A 27,337-nucleotide genomic window follows, 5' to 3' on the forward strand; every position below is an offset into this window, starting at 1 on the left:
TTTTTAGTAGAGACGGGGTTTCACCGTGTTGACCAGGATGGTCTCGATCTCTTGACCTCGTGATCCACCCGCCTCGGCCTCCCAAAGTGCTGGGATTACAGGCGTGAGCCACCGCGCCCGGCCAATAAATATTTATTGAATGACTTGTAGACTGTAGGTGCTAGCCATGTAAGACATCATAGTGAAGGTTCTTGAATGTCCGAATGGGTTGTTGGTGTATAATTTGCTATTTAGTTATCAACTGTTGTAGGTCTTTGTTCCAAATAACTTGATCACAGTTGTTTTAGGAAAGCTTAAGAAGAGTAAACTATTATCTCGTTATATATTCACATAAATTCTATGAGATAGTATTTATTGTCACTATTATGTAGATGAAAAAACTGAACTATCTTGAGGTTTTTTATAATGTATTGGACTTAAGAACCACTTAAGAATTCTGTTGCTGTGGCATGTTATGTAAAATAGTTTACTTTAGTTCTTAAAATTCATATTTTTCTAAAGCAAATCTTCAAATGTTTATAATTTCATCAACCTTTTTCCATTTGAAATTGATCTTAATGAGCAAATTAACTTAGAAAATAAAATCACTTCTCTAAACTAGTATAAACAAGAATAATACCTAGTACATAGTATATACTCAGTAAATATTTAAAGGAATGCACTATTAAAAACTGACAAAGTTCTATTTATCTTTCTGAGCTACTTATTTTTGTTCTGTTTTTAAAAGATGCACAGTTTGAAAATGATGAACGAATTACACCCTTGGAATCAGCCCTGATGATTTGGGGTTCGATTGAAAAGGAACATGACAAACTTCACGAAGAAATACAGAATTTAATGGAAGTTCAGGTATGAATAAATTACTTTTATGCTTATAATTATTGTATTGCTAGAAGATAAGAACATTTAACACCTGAAAGAAATTAAGAGGAACCTAGTGGAAGTTGAGCAATAGTAAAATTTAATGTATTCTTTCTTATCTTTTTAGTTTTTATTTTTCCTTTTTGTGGAGAACAGGGTCTCACTATATTGCCCAGGCAAGGTCTCGAACTCCTGGGCTCAAGGTATCCTCCCACCTCTTCCTCCCTAAGAGCTGGGATTATAGGTGTGTGCCACAGCACCCGGCTAATGTATTCTTTCTCTTCAGAAACTTGACCTTTGGTTTGTAGTCTTAACATGAGCACTGGGGTTTGGAACTTAATGTTCCATACTTAAGTATATGTTGCTTCCATGTTGTAGAAAATTTTAAAACCAGGGGTTTGTGCTCTCCCAGTTGATATTTAAAGATTATGAAAAAAGTAATATTTTTAATTAATGGTAAGTTTTAGATTTTTATGATCAAGAGTGTGTAAAATTTTAACCATATAGGGAGAATTTTAGTAGACAGTGAGTAACCCAAAAAAGTTAGTCAAAGATATAATAGCTAGCAGTCAAAGCAAATAGTAGGTACTTTCTTACCTACTATTTTTATTTATTTAAATAAACTTTTTCTCTTGAGAATTTTAAACATTTCTTTACAGGATAGAAAAGAAAACCCAGGTTGTTCCCCACCTTCCCAAGAATTAGGGTGGTGATTGTCAAGTAGTATTAGGACCTGAAGAGAAGAAAATGGGCAGAAAAATGACAGCTTCCTTTATGAATTCAACCCAGGGCAAAGAGATTTGTCATGTTATTACAGTCTTTTGGGCGGCTAGAGGAAGCAAGTCTTTGTTAATATACTACTATAAAGTTGAATGGGCAACAAAGTTTATAACAAACATTTAATATATTGCCTACTGTTTGCCAGACACTGTTCTAAACTCTTTCACATAGAACTCTTACATCCTCATAACAATCCTATGAAATAGGTACTGTTGTTTCCACCATTTTACATATAAGATAACTGGGGCACCAAGAAGCTAAGTGGCTTACCAAGTTTACATAGCTACACAGATGGTAATGATGGTCCTGCCTTACCATATTACCAAAAATGCAGGAAAAAAAATGGTCATTCAAAAACATCTAGCTTCTTACGTTTGTATTAGAAATTTTCCAGAAATTCTGACTAGCAAATTTTATGTATCCTAATTATTACAAACATCATTTACCTCCTCTCATTTTCCTTTTACTCAAAATTAATATTTAGGTTGGTCCTAAATGTACATGGTATGGCTTCTAATTTATTTATTAACACATACTTTTAATTTGGTCTAAATTAGAGATAGAATTCTGAGCATTTATGAGTAAAGGTACATGGGACCAATGCAACATTTTCATGTCATTTCAAGCCACACTTACTTTGTCTTTAAAAAGCATTTGTATCATTTATCAAATTAAATTATTAAACTACATAAAAATGTTTTCAGTAAAGGATTTCAGACTTCTCTGAGTTATTTTAATAATTAACTATTAGATATTTTTAAATGCAGTCTGAGGTTGGTATTTTTCATCTTTTAGGCTATAGCTGTTTGTATGGAAAACGGGAACTTTAAGGAAGCAGAAGAAGTCTTTGAAAGAATATTTGGTGATCCAAATTCTTACGCGGTAATTGTTTAAATTCCAGCCATAGAATTTTAGAAGTATTTATATAAAATGAGGAAAACTGAAAGAAAATTGGAGGAGAAAAGAATTGCTTTATCTTTTAAACAGTATAGAATAATACTGTGCAATAGAAAGACTATGCCAGTCACATATGTGATTTAAAATTTTTTAGTAAGCTGGATGTGGTGGCTTACACCTATAATTCCGGCACTTTGGGAGACTGAGGTGGGAGAATCCATTGAGCTCAGGTATTCAAGACTAGCCTGGTCAACGTGGGGAGATCCTCATCTCTCAAAAAATTAAATAAATAATAAGTAAATAATGAAAGATAAATAAAATTTTGCAGTAGTCACATTAAAAAAGTAAAAAGAGGCCAGGTGTAATGGCTTATGCCTATAATACCAGTCCTTTAGGAGGCTAAGGCTGAAGGATCATTTGAGGCCAGTAGTTCAAGAGCAGTCTGGATGACACAGCAAGACCCTGTTCTCAACAAAAAAAATTAAAAATTAGCCAGGTATGGTGGCATACTACTGTAGCCCTGAAGTGGGAGGATTGCTTGAGCCCAGGAAGTCAATGCTGCAGTGAGCTATGGTGCTGCTGCTGCACTCCAGCCTAAGCAACAGAGAAAGACCCTGTCTCTAAAAATAAATGATAAAATAGTGTAGTATTTGCATATAACATATGTACATCCTTCTACATACTTTAAATCATCTCTAGATTATGTATAATAACTTTTACAATGTAAACAGTTGTATTATTTCGGAACAAAAAAATACAGACAAAAAAAGTCTGTATGTGTTCAGTAGAAGTGCAATTTTTTTTTCCCCTGTGCATTTTATGGAACAAATGTATGCATTTCTTTTGGGTTTATTTGAGGAGTCAAATTGACGAGTCATAAGATATGTACATACTCAGTGTTAGTAGAGTATGTACATACCTTTAGTTTTGCCAAACTGTTTTCCAAAGTAGCTATATGAATTCCTCCAGTAGTATGAAAGAATTCTAGTTGCTCCACAGACCTAACCTCTGGGTTTTCATTTTAGCCATTCAGGCAAATATGTAATGCTATCACATTGGATTTTAATTTGTTTCCCTGATGAATAATCAGACTGAGCATCTTTTGATACACTAGTAGATAGAGTTGGAGAGTGACTACCTTAATCCAGTAAGGAACCTGGGCCTAGTTTAGAGTAGGTTGGACAGGCTTTGTCTGTCTCTAATTTGACCCTGTCCCTGGGCTATAACCCTCCAGAAATTTCAGCCAGTAGTCTGATATGTCTGTTGGGTTTCCTGCCCTTATATTTTCCCCATAGCATGATGAGACTACTGAAAATTCTACTCTGCTTATACCTCCCAGAAAAAAAAAACTTATGACCAGGAAGCATTAAGAGGTTAAGATAAGTGCTTAACCTCACTAGTATTAATGTTGCCTTATTAGGGCAATATTAAGTAATATATTGAAACACTACTTCCCATCTCTCAGATTGGCATCGGTTAAAATGTCTTAGAATACCAATAGTTGTCTCAAAAATTTGAGAAATGATTGTACTGCCTGCCATAACTTTCTTTCAAGACTGTAAATTGGTACTTCTGTGGGAGAGCATTTTAACAACATCTTTTTTTTTTTTTTTTTTGGGGGGGCGAGACAGAGTCTCACTCTGTCACCCAGACTAGAGTCCAGTGGCACTATCTCAGCTCACTGCAACCTCCTCCTCCCAGGTTCAAGCAATTCTCTTGCCTCAGCCTCCTGGGTAGCTGGGACTACAGGCGCGTGCCACCATGCCTGGCTAATTTTTGAATTTTTAGTAGAGACAGGATTTTACCATAGTATTGGCCAGGGTGATCTCGAACTCCTTGAACTCCTGACCTTGTGATCCACGCACCTCGGTCTCCCAGAGTGCTGGAATTCGAGGTGTGAAGCCCACCCCTGGTGCAAAATCTAAGCATGTATTCCAGCAATTCTACTTCTAGATAATACCCTGGTTTCACTTTTAACTGCACTTTTTTAAAACTGAAGCTTTAAAGACAAAAACAGGCCGGGCGCGGTGGCTCACACCTGTATCCCAACACTTTGGGAGGCCAAGACGGGAGGATCACGAGGTCAGGAGATTGAGATAACCCTGGCCAACATGGTAAAACCCCGTCTCTATGGAATACAAAAAAAATTAGCCAGGCATGGTAGCGCACACCTGTAGTCCCAGCTACTCAGGAGGCTGAGGCAGGAGAATCACTTGAACCCGGGCGGCAGAGGTTGCAATGAGCTGAGATTGTGCCACTGCACTCCAACTGGGCGACAGAGCAAGATTCTGCATCAAAAAAAAAAAAAAAAAAAAAAACCCAGGCCTTCCTGAGACAATTGGTCTGGGATCAAGCCTAAGAATTTTTTTAAAGTTCTACAGCTTTTATTGTGCAGCCAGCATTGAAAGAGTTACTAAGAAAAACATATACAATGCACAGAAGATAATGTTTAAAAAATGCCTAAGAGCAATGCAGTAATTGCAAATAGCCTAAATCCCTCAATAGGCTTGAAGAATGGATGAATAAGTGATGTTTTTGATCAGTGTAGTACATTACAGAGGTAAAAATATTTCTAGGAATATCAGATCAACATGGATAAATATAAACATAAAGTTGAGTAAAATAATAGCAAGTTTCAGAAGAATACACATAGTAAGACACCATTTGTTTAAAGTTAAAACCATGCTATGCAATGCCACGTATTATTTGTGGATATATTCGTATGTAGTGCAAGTAAAGGAATTCATGGGAATGATAAAAAATTTTTTAATTCAGGGTAATGGTTACAGTGAGAGGAAAGGGGATACAATCAGATTATGGTAGTAAACGGATTTTAACCACGTTGATAATGTTTTAGTTCTTAAACTGGGTGATAGATACTGAGGTTTATAATACTTAACTTTTTGCGTCTGTCTGAAATATAAAATATTTTTTTAAATGAGGCAGAGGCCAGAAGAAGTTAGAAAAAAGTACATTGGCATGTCATTTAAAACTTAATTTTAAAAATCTTTTGTGTCTCTGAGTTTATAAAGTGATTTTTTCAATTAAATAATATATGACAAAAATTATTGTGTCTGTAACTTTATGTGATTTATGTTAATAAATTTCTTCTGTTTTCTTTAGCCTTTAAAAAGGAAATTGCTTATGATAATCTCTCAGAAAGATACATACCATTCTGTTTTTCAACACTTCAGTTACAACCACATGATGGAGAAAATTAAGAGTTATGTGAATTATGTGCTAAGTGAAAAATCATCAACCTTTCTAATGAAGGTATACGTATTGTTCAAGAGTGACTCTAATAATAGACTTAAAGGAAATGTTTTAATAGGGAAGAATACTTGAAATAGTAGTCCTTAAAAATAAAAAGAATCTACTGGGTGCAGTGGCGCCCTCCTATAATCCCAGCACTTTGGGAGGCCGAGGCGGGTGGATCACAGGGTCAAGAGATTGAGACCATCCTGACCAATATGGTGAAACCCTGTTTCTACTAAAAATACACAAACTAGCTGGGCGTGGTGGTGCGCGCCAGTAGTCCCAGCTACTCGAGAGGCTGAGGCAGTAGAATCTCTTGAACCCAGGAAGCAGAGGTTGCAGTGAGCCAAGATCATGCCACTGCACTCCAGCTTGGTGACAGAGTGAGATTAAAAAAAAAAAAAAAAAAAAACCAGAATTTTTCGCTGTGGTTTTGTAGAAGAAGGTGATAAAATGTTACATTTTGTGGACCTAATTAAAAGATTTATGGGTGGTCTTTGTAGTATTTTTGTAATTTTTCAAAATTAGTTTAGGAGACTTTTTAAAAGAAAAAGTTGAGGGAAAAACTTAGAATGAATTGAAAATAAGAAATAAGCAAAAGAAAATATTCATTTTAATTTAAGTAAATTTTAAAGATGTTTTTAAATACATTTTGGGAGAAAAGTAGAATTGCATGAAAGATGGGGCTTTTAAGTTTCTAGGCCAGTCGTGGTGGCTCACACCCATAATCCTAGCACTTTGAGAGGCCAGGCTTCAGGAGTTCCAGACCAGCCTGGATAACATGGTGAAACCCCTTATCTACAAAAAACTTAGCAGGGCATGGTGGCATATGCCTGTAGTCCCAGCTACTTGGTGGGGCTGAGGTAGGAGGATCGCTTGAACCTGGGAGGTTGAGGATGTATTAAGCTGAGATTCAGCCACCACGCTCCAGCCTGGGTGACAAAATGAGATCCTGTCTCAAAAAAAAAGACATTTCTGGTGAGGCGCAGTGGCTCATGCCTGTAATCCCCGTACTTTGGGAGGCGGAAATGAGTGGATTGCTTGAGCCCAGGAGTTTGAGACTAACCTTGGCAACATGGCAAAACTCCATCTTTGCAAAAAGATACAAAAATTTAGCCAGGTGTAGTGGCAGACGCCTATAGTCTCAGCAACCTGAGAGGCTGAGGTGGGAGATCACCTGAGCCCAGGAGGTTGTAAGTTGACGGTGTTATTATAGTGAAGCATCTTGATTGATTTGAGATAATTTTTATTTCAAAATATCTAGAATTTTTATTCATTTTTTTCATGCAGCCTTTTCTCTTAAAATTGCCTAGAGAGTGTTGCGTCTATCAAATATATTTACAAGGAAAAACCACCTTCATAATGCTGATAAGCCAGGCAGATAGCTAATGTAGCTGCTGGCAGTGTCATAATTATTGGTGAAAATAACAACACAGTGCCCTTTATTGGCCTGTGAACAAATACATTGGCAATGACTATCAAAGAATTACGAGGCTTACTTTAATGCTATTTCTTTAAAATGGCTTAATGCATTTCTTCCTATCCCCCTACCTCCACACACACCGTTTTTTAAGGCAGCAGCAAAAGTAGTAGAAAGTAAAAGAGCAAGAACAATAACTTCTCAAGATAAACCTAATGGTAATGATGTTGAAATGGAAACTGAAGCTAATTTGGATACAAGAAAAAGGTTTGTAATTTAATCAATTAGTATATTCTTTGTCTTACGAATGTTCTGTCTTTCTGTAAAATTGATGCAAATCTTTTTATTAAAAATAATTATTGAGTAGTATGTTATCTTGCTGATGAGTAACATTTAGGTATATGGAATACTGTAGAGTTATTTAATGACCGGTACAAATTATATATACTAAGCAAAAGTAGAAAATAAGAAAATATTACAGTTTAATGTGGATAATTTACCATTCTCACTGAGGGTATGCTCAGGAACAAGGGTGAGTTGTGAATCCTGTGCCCCTTAGTTGTTTTTAGGTTTTACATGTTCTCCTTATGTGATTCATGTTTCACTGTACTACGAGCCTAGTATTTTAAGATATTATTCACGTATCTTCTCTAAGGGTAAGCTCACTGCTGCATCCAGTGCTCAACTGAAGAAATAGTGATTTGCTTTAATACTGGAGGAAAACAGGTTGTGTCAGTCCTATATATTGAGAGACAGTTGTTAAGTCTCCAAACTTATTTTTTCTTTAGAGATTTTCAGGGGTGATTTTTGTCTTTTGCTTTAGAAGCTTATCTTCCCCTATTGAAGATAGAACGCTAACATTGTAAAGATCTTCCTTTCTATTGAACTCATGATCTATTTTCTCTGTTCTTCTACCCTTAACCAAGGCCAGATAATCAAATCCCTGTGGTAGGAAATGGATGTAATATTACTCTTTCTTCTTGGGACCATGACTTAAGTGCTGCAGGGACCCCATCTTAACTACTTATTTAGAGGTGGAGATTGTGGTTCAAGTTGGATCTATACTGCATTTGTCACATCTCAGGACTGAGGCTTTGTCATCTTACAGTGGTCCCTCCTATTGTTCCTGCCTGTCAAAGCATGACCTGTTCCTCACTGGTTCGTCTCTCCAAAGGCTGTACTAAAGTCTTCTTTCCCATTGATGTACTGTTTATTTCTAAAATCCAGTTTAAGAAGTAGAGATTCCATTTTTGTTGGCCCAATTACTTCATTTTGTTTAGAAAATCAAAGTTTAATGATACTAATACCCAATACATTCTTGTGGCCAAGCCATCTTGCTCACAATAATACTGCTAATGCCATGGTTCTTACAGATAATGATGAGCACACTTCCTTTGGAAGGACTCTTCTTATATAGCACTACCCACTTATTTCAGGTGCTCTCCTAGACACAAATACAGTGCAATCCATGTGTACCAAACAGAACTCTTCATGTTCTCATTTGCCTCTCTGCACCCTGCCTCTTTAACTTCACACATCCAGTTGTCTCTCCAGGTGTTAAGAACCCACCTCAGAAATGCTTCTCCAATCTATTATCATTTATATAGCTTTGTACCATTCAAATCCATCCTTGACATAACCTCCAGCGTTAGCTTCCACAAAATTAAATCTCTTTAGATCACTTCTCAGCTTAAAAACCTTTTGCCTCCTATTTCCTACTAGATGAGTCAGAATTTATTGGCATGGCTTATAAAGCCTTACATAGACCCTTTGTATTTTTTTTTCATCTACAGTCTTATCCCTAAGCATGAACCCCTCTGCCCACATACATGGTACTTTCTAGCAGCACAGAACTTCTCCCTGATCTTATAATGTTAGAAGTTTTCATACCTCTACCCTTGCTTTGTTCCTTCTATTTGAATTCCTTTTTATTCTCTCCATGGCAGGCTCTTACTTGACATTTAATGTATCTCAGAGATCACCTGTATGAAGTCTTGCCCAGCTCTCTCATCAGAGTTGTTACTTTTGTGCTTTTATAGCATATATCTCTATAAAAGGACTCATCTTCATTAGTAACTTATCTGTTTACCTATCTGATGCTTTTACGAGATTGAGAATTATTTGAAGTTTCTTAATTAGCTTTGAAGCATCTTAATTAGCTTGGTATTCTTGTTGCCTAATTCATTACCAGGCATGTATTAGAACTTACTGTACACTAGTTACAGGGAACAAAACTAAAACTAGAAACAGGTTAAAGATAAAGAATCAAGCAAATACCAAAACTATCCTGGAAGCAGAACCAGGACAAATAAAGCATCAAATCACCAGTATCAGGATGGTTACCAGTAGGATTCACGTGAAGCAAGTATAGAATCAGAAGCGTGACTGTGAGGTCAAATGGTAGAAAAATTGAAACCCCTATGTTATGAAGACTAGATGAAATAAATATTTTGCTCTGATAAAGTGTATGCAGTTATCCCTTGGTGTTTGAAGGGGATTAGTCCTAGGACATCTATAACCCATGACTACCAAAATCCACGGATGCTCAGGTGTCTTACAAAAATTGTGTAATAGCCAGGAACAGTAGCACATACCTATAATCCCAGCACTTTGAAAGGCTGAGGCATGAGGATCACTGGAGATCAGCCTAGGCAACATGCAGAAACTTGTCTTTACAAAAATTAACCAGGCATGGTGGTACATGCCTGTAGTACTGACTATTTGAGAGGCTTAGGTGAGAAGATCACTTGAGCCCAGGAGGCCTGCAGTAAGCTCTGCTCCAGCCTGTCTAACCCTTGGAGAGACCCTGTCTCATAAAAAAAAAAAAGGTGTAATATTTGCATATAACCTACATACATCCTCCCATATACTTTAAATCATCTCTAGGTTACTTAAAATATCTAGCACAATATTTAATAATTGAGATGGACAGCTTCATGGAGGAACTAGTGTTGAGCAGGGGCTTTTGTAGGATGGTTAAGATTTTTACAGACAGAAGAGGAAATACCATTTTAGGAGAGAGGGATAGTACCAGTGAAAGCATGGAGGTGCAAATAATCATGCCGTGTTTGTGGAAACTATTTTAACTATAACAAAGGGGAAATTGATCAATTCCCCAAAGTTCATTTGGACTCTGGTGGGGAGAACAATAAATTAAAATTGAACCCATCAAATTATAAACTTCAAACATGTGCTTTTTAGGTATCAGTTATACCTTAATAAAGCAGTTTTAAAAACTTAAATTCATGGAAATAAAGTACCATAGAAGATTGAAAGAGTGTTATTACAAATGCTTGACTACAGCATTAATTATGCTTATGTTTGGAGGAGCTTGATTTAATACCTCTTATAAGCATGTTTGGACAAAAATTAGCCATGTTGTAATGCACCATGTATGTCCCAATGTTATCAAGGTTTCTTTCCAAAGTTATTTTTGAAAAATTGAAATATGGTTTGACTGTGGAAAATACTATCCTTATGAAAAGTTTCTTTTGTTTACATTCTTAAAATTTTTTCTTCTTTTAAAGTGTTAGTGACAAACAGTCTGCGGTAACTGAATCCTCAGAGGGTACAGTATCCTTATTGAGGTGAAGTAAATTGACATTTTTCTTCTTTGTCTTTCAAATCTTTGATTGAAGCAATTCATGCAGACCTAATATAATAACTGCCACATAAATGGTACAATTTAAAGAATATCTCAGTGTCCTACTTAGCCCAATATATATTCGCAACTCTGAGATATCTTGAAATTCCAAATTATAGAGACCCGCTTCTGAGAGTGGGTTGTTTCACATTGCTTCTACAAAGCCACTATCGAAGTACACATATAGGGAGTTCTTGAGCTTAAAACAGAAGTTTAGTAAACTCTTATCTGTCATAGAAACAAAGATACAATACTGGGGCAGGAAAGGGATGGGGATTACATTTCTAATGAATGTCCCAAATGCCAATTTTATGAAATTTTCTTGAAAAACTATTCAATCTACTAGAATTGCTGTGACAGACAATGTAACATGTCCAGAGAGCAGAAAGTCTGCATGAATGATTTCGAAGATAGAACAGTTGGAATCACAAGTGGAACCATGGGAGGGGGTGGCTGACTTGGTGTGGTGGAGGTGATTGGACATGAGGAATTGAGAAGTCAGAGTGGTATGTGAATTGTCCGTGAGAACACTGACATAAGTCATAATAGCAGCACTTAGGTGTAGAGAAAGATCTGCGAATGATGAAGAAGTGCTTCGAAGGATGGTGAATGGCTGTGAAGAATGATTGAAGGTGATACATCTCAGTGGCACGAAGCCTCAAGGCTGAAGTTTCTATGGAAACAGGACCTTGGAAGTGGCATTCATTAGGAAATGAAAACTGCTGTCTCTGGAGTCCTGTAATTTGTGGAGGGTGGACGATTAAACCAATCTCTACTAGAGAAGGCTACCAAGGAGAGAAATGTTTTCCCCAGGGGAAAGCTGGATTTTTGACAAGGCAAGGAGGGGAGGAATGAGGTTGAGAATGACATTCCAGAAAGGACAATAGAAAGTCTTGTGAAGGAGGGAGAGAGGGGAAGAAAGAAAGGATATCTGGTGACATACAGTATCCATAGGGATAAAAGTATAGCTAAAAGAACCTACATTTTAAGTGGAGTTAATACAGCTGCCTAAGCTTAGGTGAACTGCTTTTTGAATCTTAGTTTGCTCCTTCATAAAACTGATTAATATACTACCAACTTGGCAGGGTTTTCTCAAAAAACAATGCCACTTCCTGTGTTTCCAAACAGCCTCACCTTTTAAAACTCTTGGGAAACTGTAAAGATAATCAAGTGATATCTGCCATTTTGTAAAGGAATTTTGGAATTTGTCTTTGGGGAAATGAAAGCTAATGCTTTGTAGTTTAAGGATTTTGTTTCCTTGATGTATTTAATTGGAAGGCCAAAAGAGTTTTATGTTTTTGTTTTTTATTTTTTTGGTTTTTGCCTCCTTCTGAGGCATCAAAAAACATCTTGATTTCTGCTAAGCAGATGACATGGAGAAAGATGAGAGAGGCAACAGAAACCTTAAGAGGCCACAGGTTAAGATGGGGCACTAAGCAGGGAGAGCACCAAAGGAAGTGGGCCAAAGTATTAATAGAAGATCCTAGAACAGATTAAGGCAAATCATTTACCCTTTTTTCCATTGCTTTACTAATCTTTCTAGAACCAATCACAAGCTTTCATATTTTATTTTAGGTCTCACAAGAATCTTTTCTTATCTAAGTTGAAGCATGGAACCCAGCAACAAGACCTTAGTAAAGAAAGAAGAGTAGGAACTCTTCAAAGTGAGTACTGTTATGACCGTGTTAGAAGGGGAGAATTGATGTGTCCTCAAACAATCTCCCCATTGACCTTACCACTATAACACAAAAAAACACACACTTCAGAAAGCTGAAGCACAGAGTTTTGACTTCATAGAGTTAATTGAGGTGGTGTAAGTGCTTAATTTAGAAAGTTAGCTATTTTAAGGCCGGGCACGGTGGCTCATGCCTATAATCCCAGCACTTTGGGAGGCTGAGGTGGGTGGATCACGAGGTCAAGAGATCGAGACCATCCTGGTCAACAAGGTGAAACCCCGTCTCTACTAAAAATACAAAAATTAGCTGGGCATGATGGTGCGTGCCTGTAGTCCCAGCTACTCGGGAGGCTGAGGCAGGAGAATTGCTTGAACCCAGGAGGCGGAGGTTGCGGTGAGCCAAGATCATGCCATTGCACTCCAGTCTGGGCAACAACAGCGAAACTCCATCTCAAAAAAAAAAAAAAAAAAAGAAAGTTAGCTATTTTGATTGTCTAGCTTAGAGTTCTTTTACTATAGAAGTATACTGCTTTTCTACCTTGACTGTATTCAGCAACTTCAAACAGTCATATGGCACATCATGACATTTCAGTCAAAGACTACATTGCATATAGGATGGTGGTCCTGTAATAATGTAATGGAGCATATGTAGAATCTTGATAATGTGGCACTTGATATTGGCATTGCATATCAAGTGGGGGAAATGATTGATAATTATCAATGGAACTGGGAACTGTGAGTTTTCTATATGAAAATATAAGTATATATTTTCATTTCTATATAAAAAATATATATTTGAGTTTGTGTAAGTGCACTCTTATAACGTTCACGTAAGGACAAAATCACTCAACGACCCATTTCTCAGTGTATCCCCCTTGTAAAGCAATGCGTGACTGTAGTTACTTTTCTGAAGGACTAACTACAGTTCATTCTCGTTATTCACAGTAGTTAGGTTTTATAAAGTCTGAGAGTGTTGAATTAGCAAATACTGAATCATTACTCCTAGGGGAATTAAAGGGTTATGTTTCTACAAGCCTATGGTCGCAGCATTTTTGTGAACTAATCAGTACATAACCTTGTTTTATGTGTGTTTCTGTTTAAAGACTTTTAATTATTGTTAACTCATTAACAATGAATCACTACCAACAACACTATATTACTCAGGCCTGAGTGAAGCTTATATAACACATTCGTTTTCTCTGTAAATCACATCACAGCCTCTTGAATTTAGGAACACTATATAGCACTTCATTGCTATATTTGAGGTCCATTTTAAACAGCAAAACCACCAACAGAAAGCAAAAATGTGTCACTAGATAAACTGTGAGAAAGACACTTGTTGATAGTATGAGAGCTGAACGAAGGCAGAGTGTTACCTTGTGTGACCTCAGCTGTGGATGTGTGTACCTGACAACTCAAAATTTTTTGCTGCTTTACACATATCTACCAGTGACTCTAAAAAGTGCCACAGTATTGATTTTAGAGTTAGACAAATTTTACTGGGTAGACAAGTAGAATTCATGAATAATGAAGATTGATTATATATATACACACACATACGATCTATATACTCTCCTTATGGCATTTAAAATTTTTTTATAAAAGGCATTCCTAGATTAAAAAAAAAAAAAAAAAAAAAAAAAAAAAACCTCTAAATGTTGTAGAAGGACAAAAAAAAAAAAAAAAATCCCCTCCCAAAACAAAAAATAAACAATACCCAAAAAAGAAAATAAAGAGTTTCTTAAAAGCAGACCATAATTGTTTTCAATTTTAATTTGATTACAAGTTTTTTTTTGGGGGGGTATATATTCATTTAACAAATGTTTACTGACCCCACATTAATATTTTAGGTACTGAACTGGTAACAGATTTTTGATATAGATCTAAGCCTAACTACTTATTGATAAAAATAACAGACATAATGAAATTAGGTTTATTTTTCAATGCTCAAAAGGTACCATCTTGATGCCAGGCAAATGATAGGCCTGCAGTAAATATCATAGAATAATTATTTTTTCTTTTTATTTAATCCATCTCCAGTTAGATAGAATAAATTTGTTCATACCTGATGACTGATGACGGGGCAGCCATTAGCAAATATTTGTAAATACAGCTCTAAAATATTTAGATTTATAGACATCATTTGAATTTTAAAGATGAGAAATGGAAACTCAGTAAAGTTATTTGCCTAATATTGGTGGAGTTCCAAGATTGGTTTTCTACACCTATTGCAGCAAGATGGCTAAGAATCATTTTAAATGAGAATAATGTGAGCATTTTTGTAGACTTTTTTTTTTTTTTTTTTTTTTTTTTTTAAAGATGGGGTTTTACCATGATGGCCAGGCTGGTCTTGAACTCCTGACCTCAGATGATCCACCCACCTCGGCCTCCCAAAGTGCTAGGATTACAGGCATAAGCCACTGCGCCTGGCCTGTAGACTTTTAATTTAATAGTACGAAATTCAAAGAAAAGAAAACACAGGTCGGGTGCACTGGCTCATGCCTATAATCATAGCACTTCGGAAGGCTGAGTCGGGTGGATTGCCTGAAGAGCTCAGGTGTTTGAGACCAGCCTAGATAAGATGACGAAACCCCATTTCTACTAAAAATAGAAAAAATTAGCCAGGTGTGGTGGTGCCTGCTTGTAATTCCAGCTACTCGGGAGGCTGAGGCACATGAGAGTCTATCTTGAACCCAGGAGGTGGAGGTTGCACTCCAGCCTGGGTGACAGAGCAAGACTATCTCAAAAAAAGAGAAAACATGGTTTATCAGTAAACTCGAAGACTGTAAACTCATTGTAGACTGGCTTGACAGTGACTGTGGCTATTAAGCCTATGAGGTTTGAGTTTTAGCACATTTTATTAGGTATCAGTAATAAGTATGTTTTCTTTAAAAAATCCAGTGTACTTCAGTGGTACCCAAGTACCCCCTCTTTATAGTTTGCAGATAATAAGTAATAAGTTTGTTTGTGCTAAACCTTTTTTTCTTTTCTTTTTCTGTTTTTGGAGACAGAGTCTTACTTTGTCGCCCAGGCTGGAATTCAGTGCAGTGGTGATATCTTGGCTCATTGCAGTATCTATATCCCCAGGCTCGGGTGATCCTCCCACCTTAGCCTCCCAAGTAGCTGGGACCACAGGCACATGCCACCACACCTTGCTAGTTTGTGTGTGTGTGTGTGTGTTTTCTTTTTTTTTTTTTTTTTTTTTTTTTTGAGACAAGTCTCTATCACCCCAGCTGAAGTGCAGTGGCTCAGTCTTGGCTCACTGCAACCTCCATCTCCAGGATTCAAGTGATTCTCCTGCCTCAGCCTCCTGAGTAGGTAAGATTACAGGAGTGTGCCGCCACACCCGGCAGATTTTTGAATTTTTAGTGAAGATGGGGTTTCACCATGTTGGCCAAGCTGGTCTGGAACTCCTGACCTCAGGCAATCCGCCTGCCTTGGCCTCCCAAATTGCTGGCATTACAGGCATGAGCCACCACGCCTGGCCTTTTTGTAGTTTTTTGTAGAGATGGGGTTTTGCCATGTTGTTCCAGCTGGTCTCTAACTCCCGAACTCAAGCGGTCTGCTTGCTGTAATTGTGCTGAGATTACAGGCATGAGCTACTGCTCCCAGCCCTCACCTTGTTTTCAAAAGTTAATTTTTGTGTTGTAAAATTGACATGTGCTTAGGGAAAAAAAATCAATTAATTCAGAAAAGTTGAAAGAAAAAGCCAAATTATCCAGATTTCATCTGTGCAGAAAAACTCGCCATCATTGAGTGAAATTATTAATATTTGAGTTGAAAGCTTTTTATATGTAAACTCATTCAATCCTCAAAACAACCTTATGAGATCAGTGCTTTTTTTTTTTTTCTTAAATCATCTCCATTATATAGATGAGGAAGCTGAGATTTAAAAAGGTAAATAAAATGTCTTTGGTTACACAGTATATGAACAGAACAGGAGCCAAATTTTTTTTTTTTTTTTTTTTTGAGACGGAGTCTCGCTCTTGTTACCCAGGCTGGAGTGCAATGGCGCGATCTCGGCTCACCGCAACCTCCACCTCCTGGGTTCAGGCAATTCTCCTGCCTCAGCCTCCTGAGTAGCTGGGATTACAGGCACGCACCACCATGCCCGGCTAATTTTTTTGTATTTTTAGTAGAGACGGGGTTTCACCATGTTGACCAGGATGGTATTGATCTCTTGACCTCGTGATCCACCCGCCTCGGCCTCCCAAAGTGCTGGGATTACAGGCTTGAGCCACCGCGCCCGGCCCAGGCTTGAGCCACCTCCATAGCCCAGGCTTTTAATTGCTTAGATGGACTGCTTCAATAGAAGAGTGGGTAGATTCAAAGCAAATAAAATTTTAGAAAAATATGATCAAGTTACATATGTTACTTTAAAATATATTTACATTTAATTTTTAAAATGTAAAACAAGGATTCAGTACTTCACATAAAGGTGGTTTCACAGAAAATCTGTCAGTAACCTTTATGATCTATGTAAAATAAAGAATATGAAATGCTTTAAGAGATCAGTCAACTTTAGTCAATCAACTTTAGCCTGTTGATTGACCTTAGCAAAAATTTCTTCCACCAATCACCAATTTTTCTTGGTTATATTTTATATAATCAAGATTTGTAACATTGTTTTCCATGTTAGATTTTCAGCTCAAACACATTTTTTCATTTCCTTAGAGATTTTTTTACTGACCTATGAGGGAAGTTGTTTAATTTCCAAATACCTTTCTGTTACTGATTTTTAGTTTAATTCTATTTCAGTCTGTGCATATGCTTCATAGTTTTTTTTTTTTTTTTTTTTTTTTTTTTTAAGATTTGTTTTATGGCCAGTAGTACGGTTTATCTTGGTCCATTTGAATGTGCACAGAGAAGAATGTGAATTCTGGTATTGCTGAATGAAGTGTTTAAAATGTCAATTAGGGCAAGTTTTTAATAATGCTGTTCAGGTATTCCATATACGTACTCATTTCCTGCCTACTTGTTCTATCAATTAGAGAAGTGATAAAATTTCTAACTACAATTATGAATTTGTCTTTATATTTATGTTAATTTATTCCCTCTTTGCTTTATTAGTCGTCTAGTACCTGTTTAAACATTCCTAATACTAAAATCTCTCCATCAGAGTTAGCATGGTTTCCATTTTCCTGACTGGAACCTACCCAATATATATATCAAAATCCCATGTATGTTTAGGTCTCTTGGTCTACTCCTGCAGCAATACCATATTGTTTCAGTTACTGTAGTTTTGTAATAACTCATTTTGTAGTAGGGTAATCTTACTGTTCTTCAAGAGTATCTTGACTATTCTAGTGTTTTGGTCTTCCCTATTATCAGGGAAAAAACTTAGCCATAGGGCTTTATAAGCAGTAAACCTGCTACTACTTTATAGGTACAAAAGGTAGACAACAAGACTTAATGAGTTAGAGTAAGACAGATTATTATGGCATAGCAAACAACATGGCATTGATGTAGTTGTTCAGATTTCCCTACCCTAAGTCTTATGGACTATGCAGCGGGCCTAAATGTGTGCTGTGAAGGCAATAAGTTGTATTTCAGCTGAGGAAAATTCAGAGCCAAGGGCTCAGCACTTTTGAGTAAGCAACAAAACATTGTAACAAATAGCAAACAAACCAGTACCCTTTCCCAGAGAGAGCAGTTGCCTGGTGGTCATGCTGTGGTTTCCTTGACCTGCTTAATTGCCTATCTGACTCGCTATAGAAAATGCACAGTATCAGGAGATGATTAAGGCTTTTGTACATTCAACAAGAATTGCAGGGGTGCTCAGAGCCAATGATGGACTACCTCCCTTAACTCATAATTTTAGAATAATCTTATTAAATTATACAAAGAACCCTGTTGAAATTTTATGTGAAATTGCATTGTTAACAATAGATGATTTTACAGAGAGCTGACACCATTATATTAAGTTTTCCTATGAATGAACAAAATATACTTCTCTAACATGTTTTTATATATATAGTCATCCCTTGGTTTTCACAGAGGGTTGGTTCCAGTACCCGCATCCTCCCCCACCCCAAGAGGGATACCAAAATTCTCAAATCCCTTACATAAAATGGCATAGTCTTTGCATATAGACCTATGCACCCGCCTATCACATGCTTTAACTCATCCCCAAGTTACTTAGAGTAACTAAAACAATGTAAATGATAAATAACTAGTAAATAGATGTTAGACTGTATTTTTATTTGTATCATTTTTATTGTACATTTTCCCCCCTGCATATTTTATTCCAAGGTTGGTTGAATCCACAGTGTGGAACCTGCAAATATAGAAGGCCAACAGTAGGTAGGTAGAGAGAGAGAAAGAGAGAGTAAAGCTTCTCACAACCTGTTTTATATACATAGTACAGCTTTATAATTACTACATATAGACATTGCACCACTTTTGCTGAAGTTATCAAAAAGACCATGACATGATGGCTCACACCTGTAATTCCAGCACTTTGGGAGGCCGAGGCAGGAGGATCACTTGAGCCCAGTAATTAAGAGACCAGCCTGGGCGATGTAGTGAAACCATGTTTTTACAAAAAAAAATTTTTTTAATTAGCCAGGCATGGTGGCATGTGCCTCTAGTCCCAGTCCCAGCTACTCAGGAAGCTGAGGTGAGGGAGGATAAAGCAAAAGAATCACTTGAGCCCAGGAGTTTGAGCTATGATCATACCACTGCACGTCAGCCTAGGCAAAAGAGAGAGACTTTATCTCTTTAAAAAAAAAAGTTATCTCTAAGAATGTTAGATTTTTGTGGCTATTGTAAATAGTATCTTTCTATTGTTGTAATTAAATATTTTAACTGTTTGCTGCTAATGGATAGAAATCCTATTGCTTTTTTGTGTATTGATCTTACTGATCTTTTCATTCTATTTGTAGATTCTCTTAGGTTTTCTGCCTAAACAATTATCATTTTTCAATAATTACAGTTCTGTTTCTTTTCAGTTAAATATATTTCTTGTCTTATCCAACTATAAATAAAGGAGTGAGGAAAGGATTATGCTTCTTAGTACTCTTAAAACATTATCATAAGAAAATTTCAATGATCCTATACAATAAATATTTTTCCTTTTTTTTAACGGGTGATGAAAAGACAGGCTCAGGGATATGAAATGACTTGTTTAAAGACATATAAAAGAATCAAGACTCAAAACACTCTCCATCTGATTTCAAAGACTGATCTTTGCACTATAGCATGCTGCTTCCAGATTTGAAGGAAAAAATTAAAAATGTATATACCTAGCACTCGACTTACAACCACGATCGGTTCCGACAGACCGGTCATAACACGATTTGGTCGTAAATTGAGTAGGCTATATGCACGGGGAGATGGTAGTGCTGCCGGAAGCTGGTCTGCACTGTCGTACGCTCAGCTGGGCAACATTTGCGCTGCCAGACACGGAGCAGCCGTGGCTAGCAATTGTGGTCGTAAAGTCGAATGGTCGTAAGTTGCATAGGTTGTAAGTCGATCAATTCCTGTAGTATTTTTTCTTAGAATAGCTTAAAAAAGGAATTTCATGATAACCTTTAAAAATATAACTGCTCTTTTTTCTTTAATATGAAACTATTTATCACATTACTTTTCTACTTTTAGGTGCAAAAAAGAAAAAAGAAAGTAGAAGAGCCACTGAAAGTAGAATACCTGTTTCAGAAAGTCAACCGGTGACTCCTGAAAAACATCGAGCTAGAAAAAGACAGGTATTTGTTTTATATTATACTTGGATAACACTTAGACAGACATTAAAGTTATAACTTGAATAATTGTGATTATTTCTGTTCAGTCCTCCAAAAATCTTGAATATAAAATATTTACCCTTTACCATCTTTGCCTATTCAAAATGGAATTCTTCACCCACATTTAAAAGTTTTAAGTTGGGTGTTGATACTGACATCTATCTGGAATTATTGTGATACTATCATAAAATCTGTTTATCAGAGGTAAGGTGGGACTTAACTTCACATTATAAGCTTTGATATTTAAATTTTCCTAATAGGGATCCAATTCCAAAATCTCTGCCATATCTGAGTGTGGTCCTGATGCTTACTTTGTCTCTTCAGACTGTGCTTTTTGCTTTTTAGCATTTTTATAATATTTTGCTGATAGCTAGACATGATATATCAGGTAAAAGGAAATGAGATAAGTGACCTTTTAATGTGGGGTTTTATGTTTATCCGGCTAGGAGTTACCGTTTGCTGTAGCTGTAGGTGTTAAAGGTTAAAATTTCCAGCTGGGTGTGGTGGCTTATGCCTGTAATCCTAGCACTTTGGGAGGCCGAGGTGGATAGATCACCTGAGGTCAGGAGTTCAAGACCAGCCTGGCCATCATGGTGAAACCCCATCTTAAAAATAAATAAATAAATAATAATAAAATAAAATTTCCTCTAGTGTCTTGTTTTTTTCTCTCTTGTTGTCTATGGGTTTCCCTAGTGACTGCTTTAATAAGAGTCTGAGGGAGCTCTTTTAGCTGTAATACCAAGGATCCTGACTGATGTGCTGGTAAGATAAGGGGGGGTGAAGCATTCTGGAGTCCTATGCATAGGTCTCTTTCTTTTAGTAAGCCTGTGTCCTGAGACACCACCTCTTGGGTGAGACTTGAAGGCTAGAGAGGGGTGGGGTTGAGTATTTCCACGGGTAAGTTAGGCTCTTTTAAAGCCTCAGTCAGTTAGGTTCTGGCAAAATTGTTTCTCTTGAGGGCAGGATTTTGTTAAGGAGACCAGAATGCTCTACTGATTTATTTTGAAATGGGGAGTATTTCAAAATGGCTGCTTTTCCCCTCCCGCTGTCAGAAGCAGGAAGGAGTTTTTGTCTGATATTTACCCTGAGACCTGCTAGGGCTCCTGGAGTAAAACTCATGCAAGTTTATGAGTCCCTCTGAAACTGGGCCCATGGAGTTTTTAACTCTCAAGCTTATCCACACTGAGCCTCCATCAGTTCCTCAGCCTCAGTTAATTGCTTCTACCAGTATTGGCTCCACCTGTGAGCTTCTGCTCATCTGCCTCTCTGCTTCTCTAGTTTTTAGGGCAGCAGTTTGCCATGTGACATTAGTTCTTTGTTGTATCTAAGAAGAGTTACTGATTTTCAGTTGGATCAACAGCTTTTTTCTTCTGGGGACTGGCGTGATGATTTCCAAGCTCTTCACATACGGGACTGGAAACCAGAAGTCTGCCTTATACAACAACTGATCTTTTCCTGTAGTTTTTCCACAGCCATTCCAAATGAGATTGTAGGTGTTATTTACGGATATATATAAAGAAAGCAGTTTTTTTTCTTCTATTCAAGCCAAAATATAGGATATCAACCACATAATTAGTGATAATATCTGTCACCATTTCCTATACCAAAAAAGAATTCCGTGGCTATCACAAGTTCCTGGTTTTATTTTTTAGCTTTCCATTGTTGGCTTTTTGTTAGAATACTTGTTTTAGAAGATAAGTGACAGACTTAATTTTATTTTGTATTGAGGTTTTTTTAAAAAGATTTATGGAAATAGCCTATGTCTACTTGGACAGTTTTCTTTTTGATGCATTGGTCTGTTAAACAGACAAAGATATTTCTTCCTTCCTTATCAGAACTAAAGAGCCCTTCTTTTATAAATGTATTCCATTAAAGAAGAAAAGTAAATGCCTTTCAAACTTTTTTCCCTTAACAATATGTAATGAGAAATACTGTAACAGTATTGTCTTTTACTGTTAGTAGTATCATTTTAAGGCATTAAAAAGCATTATTTGTTCTCTAGAATGGACATAGAGTTTTCAGATCTTAAGTTATATAATTTCTAGCCTTGGGAAAGAAAAAGATTGGTGTGTTTTAATTTGTTATGTGCTCTTTGTATCTTTTCAGGCGATTGGCATGGCTGGAGTTATTATGATTTTGTATTGATTTTGATTTTTCGAGAAAATACAAGATAAACGGCAATAGAACAAAAGAAATGGGTTTTATAGGTTTAATGTCCAGGAATAGATCACCTTAAACTCTTCCCTTAAACTATTACCATGAATGGAATCTGGTACAATCAGTTTAATGTATAAAATGAGGAAATGGAAAGTTTTAAGCAGAGTAGTAGACTTTATGAAATTGTACTGCCCTTATGTTTTCTTTCTGATCTGACACTGATTGGTCAGTTGTGTCACTCATTCAACTCTAGCTATAGAAAGTAGTAGGAGTTGGTACCAGTGATTACTAGGCCACTTAATCTCGAAACTTAAAAATAAATCTTTCCTTACTTTCCAGACTGATTGCTTATTCCATATGATGTTTTTCCAAGACTCTTTCAGTCACAGGTAAAATTAAGCAAAGCCTGAAAACATTTAGATCAAGCAAAATAAGGCATAATCATTATATCAAGCTAAAGTTACTCATTTTCAATAGAAGAAAAAAAATACTTAATGCTAAACACTGTTGTTCAGTTAACTTTACTGACAACATTACTACTTTCTTCTAGGTTAGGGGTGAGCAAAATTTTTCTGTAAAGAGCAAGATTTATAGAAAATATGTATGTGAAATATTCATAGTTTCTGTTACATATTTTAAACATTTTAATTTTTTTAATGTAAAAATGATTCTTAGCTTCAGGGCTGAAGAAAACCAACCTTGGGCTGGGTTTTGGCAGTAACTTGCTGACCCCTGCTATAGATGACCCACTGGAAAATACTACTTACACTTACTGCACCCAGGACCCCAAATAGGCTTCAAACAGAGAGTATTGGTCACTTCTTGAAAGAAAGGGGCTTTTGTATTGTATAAGACATCATCTATGCTTCTTGTTAAAAATACTATAGCTCAGATAAAGATAAGAAAACAATGCTGTATATGTGTATAAAATTTTTCTAAACCACAACTTTTTAAAGCTGAATGATATATGACAGCTTCTTGAAAGAACAGAAATTCTTAACTTGGAGACCATGGAGTTGATAGGCTCTTTAAAGGGAGTCTATGTGGCCCCCAAATTTGTATATAAAATTTTAGATACCTACACTTTTCTGTGGAGTGGATCTATAAAATTTCTGTGACCCCAAAGGTTAATAACCCACTGTTGAAGTCCTTTTAATTAGTCACCCCACACATGAAAAAATAATACATCTCTTGTTTTTTATCAGTTAATGACAAGCAGTGTCGTGAGGTTTTGTAGGAATGAAGGCTGAGTCAGGCAGTAGTAGATAGTCATAGGAGGCTGTCAGTCTTTGTCTAGAGATTGAATAGCCACGTACTTGTAAGCAGTACAGTTGCCGATAGGTGTGCTGCAGACAAACAAGCAAAAGCAGGTACAGAAGAGACCAGGTTGGTATCTCGGATTAAGTCACAAAGCAGAGGGATGGCAAGAACAAATGACCAGGTTTAAGGTAGCTCAAACAAACTTATACCTGGGGTTTGGTTGTGGTCACTGCCAACTCTTTGGTATCGAGTCATATGCAAGATGGTTCTCATGTCATGTTTGTCCTCTTCAGGCCACCTTGAATTCTTCCTAATTAATGGCATCAGACAAGCGTTTTTTTTGTTTTTTTTTTTTCTTTAATTGTAGTAAAGTACACATGATATAAAATTTATCATTTACCATTTTAACTATTTTTAAATGTACAGTTTGGTAGCATTAAATATATTCTTATTGTGCCACCATCACTACCACCTATGAATAGCATTCTTCCTCTTACAAAACTGAAACCGTACCCATTTAACAGTAACTCCATTTCCATCCCCCCAACCCCCTTGCAACTATCATTCTACTTTCTGTTTATGAATTGAACTATTCTAGGTACCTCATATCGCTAAAGTAATATAATATTTGTCTTTTTCTGTCTAACGTAATGTCCTCAAGGTTCATCCATGTTCTAGAATGCATTGGAACTTTCTTTTTAAGGCTGAATTATACAAACATTTTGTTTGTCCATTTATCAATTGATGGACAGTTGAGTTGCTTCCACATTTTAACTATTGTGAATAATGCTGCTATGAACATGGTTGTACAAATATCTCTTCAGTCCGCAGCTCTCAACTCTTTTGGATATATACCCAGAAGTGGGATTGCTGGATCATATGGTAGTTCTTTTTTAAATTTTTTGGTTAACTGCATACTGTTTTCCATAGTGGCACTATAATTTTACATTCCCACCAACAGTGTGCACAGGTTCCACTTCATCCATATCCTCACCAACACTTTTTTTGTGTTTTTTTGATAGCAGCCATCTGAATGAATGTGGGTTGATGAACTGGGTTTTTAAGGAAAATGTGAAGTGCTGGAGAATGTCTTGTAGTCTAGTCACAGTAAATAATCACGCAGATGGACAGATTGCTTTTTTGGCATGCCAACAGAAAGAGTAATTAGTTGGTCACTTGTAGCAAATGCCAAGTATCAGTAATATTTCTGTGTATAGTATTAAATTTGCTTTTTAAATTTTTTATTTCAAGCATTTTCTCTCAGCCTAAAATTCGATGTTTTTTAATTAGTTTACGTTAGTTGCATTTTTCAAAGTCTATTTTAGACAAGATTTGAGTTGTGTATGTGTGTGTAATATTTCCCCTAACATAGGCAAAATAGGGTTTTCACTGAGTTCATTAGTGAACTACTAAACGTTCATATTCTATTTGGAGATTTGGAGGATTAATAAATACAACTGTTAACAGTTGTAGAAGAGCATTTTAAGAGACAGTGTAGCCTTAAAGTCAGACAAATTGACTTGACATTTTGCACTGTCACTTTCTATCTAATCTTGGCTGGGTGAGGTTACATCAAATGAACAGTAATAATAATGGTCTCTAAAAATGTTACGATAAATGTAAAATCTCATAAAAATCTAGGAAATGTTTAGAAAAATCTGTCTTTAAGAAACTAAGCATGATTTTGATTTTTTTAAACTGACATTTGTAGTAGGTATTTTCTTTTTAAATAATTGTTTCTGTTAATAACTGCTTTACTTTTTATCAAAAGGCATGGCTTTGGGAAGAAGACAAGAATTTGAGATCTGGCGTGAGGAAATTTGGAGAGGGAAACTGGTCTAAAATACTGTTGCATTATAAATTCAACAACCGGACAAGTGTCATGTTAAAAGACAGATGGAGGACCATGAAGAAACTAAAACTCATTTGCTCAGACAGTGAAGACTGATTGCGTTTCTAAAAGCTTGATGAAAGGACAGTTAAGTACATGTAGATCACTACATTTTGTTTGAAACTTGCATCATTGATGTATTTTAAAACTTTTGTTTAAAGCATTACAGTATTTTTCTGTGACCATCGATATAAGGGTTTGTGCTCTAAGAATTAAAGTATATGCTATCATTGTGTTCTTTAAGAACCTTTTGATAAACTGTTAATTTGTTGAACCCTGCCACATTTAGTATCCCCACCTCCAAATCCTACTCCAGTGAAAAAATTAAAAGCTGATCTGAAAAAAATATTTTAATTAACCTATTTTGTGTCTGTAGGCTGACCTCAACCCTGTAACGTAACCCATTAAAATGAATTTTTTAGATAATTGAATAACAATAGTCCTTTGATATGAGATAGTGACTTGGTTTATGGCCTTAATATACTGCTTAATTACTTAAGACATTCATTAATAGAATGATAAATGTACAAAGTAACCTATAAGTATGACATACGTTTGCTTTCAGTGGCTTCATGTAAAGAAGAAAACTTGAAAACAGTAATACCCAAGAACATATGGGAACAGTAGACACTGGGGAGGTAGGGTGGGGAGCAAGAGCTGAAAACTACCTACTGGGTACTCTGCTGACTACCTGAGTGAGGGGATCATCCGTACCCCAAACCTCAGCATCACAAACCTAGTATACCCAGCTAACAAACCTGCCCATGTGTTCCCTGGATCTAAAATAAAAATTGCAATAATTTTTTTTTAAAAAGCAAAAGACGGCCAGGTACAGTGAGTCATGCCTGTAGTCCCAGCACTTTGGGAGACCGATGCGGGCGGATCTCAAGGTCAGGAGATTGAGACCATCCTGGCCAACATGGTGAAACCCCGTCTATACTTTAAAGAATAAAAAAAAAAAAAAACTGGGCATGGTGGCATGCACCTGTAGTCCCAGTTACTTGGGAGGCTGAAGCAGGAGAATCACTTGAACCCAGGAGGCGGAAGTTGCAATGAGCAGAGATCGCACCGCTGCACTCCAGCCTGGCAACAAAGAGAGACTCTGTCTCAAAAAAACAAAAAGTATTACCCAGGGGACAAAATTTGTACTATTAGCAAGAATCCTTTTGTATCTCATTTAGAAACAACTTGACTTTTGTTCCAGTGTTTAAACTTTGACAAAAAATGGTTTTGAATAGATCTTTATAACATAACCTGATGCCATAAATATAAGATTCTCTGATACGTTCATTTAATATATCAATATTTGGCCTAAAACAGTATTCTGTAAAGCTTAAGTTGGTATTAACTATGATCATCTTGATGTCTAGGATAGGTAATAAAGTTATACATACCTTACTAAGCAATTTTGGTTTTTCACTAACGTTTTATTCTTTAAAAGATTTAGACAATTACTTAGCATTTTGAGTTGTGTGCTTTATTTAGCAAGTGAGTAAAAATATTAGAATATTGAAGTATTTGCTTCACTATAAAAAAATCAAATGGTAGTGTTTTATAATCTCTATTTCCTATTAAGGTTTTATATGTTACTTTCCCTTAGTTCCTGAATTTGTTGTTCTATATACTATATATAAACAGAAACGTGGATGATTACCATATGTTTCCTGACTCCTTTATCTTGTTACACCATGAGATACTGTCATTGTTTATTGGAGACATTTTGATGATTAGTGCGAAGGCTGGCATCATGAATCAAAAT

General features: G+C 36.3%; 1 protein-coding gene across 5 annotated transcripts in view; it reads left to right on the plus strand.

The window, feature by feature from the left end:
- Window positions 1-26,124, plus strand: part of TERF1 (telomeric repeat binding factor 1) — a 39,212-nt gene extending 13,088 nt beyond the window's left edge. Inside the window, exons 3-11 of one of the 5 annotated variants that reach the window (XM_032296334.1) lie at window positions 728-849; window positions 2,437-2,523; window positions 5,662-5,811; window positions 7,368-7,480; window positions 10,741-10,800; window positions 12,432-12,520; window positions 18,784-18,834; window positions 20,131-20,234; window positions 25,459-26,124. In XM_032296334.1, the coding sequence (XP_032152225.1) occupies window positions 728-849; window positions 2,437-2,523; window positions 5,662-5,811; window positions 7,368-7,480; window positions 10,741-10,800; window positions 12,432-12,520; window positions 18,784-18,834; window positions 20,131-20,234; window positions 25,459-25,635 (953 nt within the window). In that variant the 3' untranslated portion in view covers window positions 25,636-26,124. The remainder of the gene's footprint in view (window positions 1-727; window positions 850-2,436; window positions 2,524-5,661; window positions 5,812-7,367; window positions 7,481-10,740; window positions 10,801-12,431; window positions 12,521-18,783; window positions 18,835-20,130; window positions 20,235-25,458) is intronic. The other 4 variants (XM_032296336.1, XM_032296337.1, XM_032296335.1 and 1 more) reach the window with 4 other exon arrangements.
- The last annotated feature ends 1,213 nt before the right edge of the window (window positions 26,125-27,337 follow it).

Source organism: Sapajus apella, unplaced genomic scaffold, assembly GCF_009761245.1.
Source record: "Sapajus apella isolate SASKATOON/1434 unplaced genomic scaffold, GSC_monkey_1.0 scaffold35, whole genome shotgun sequence".
In the NCBI taxonomy this organism is placed as follows: Eukaryota; Metazoa; Chordata; class Mammalia; order Primates; family Cebidae; genus Sapajus; species Sapajus apella.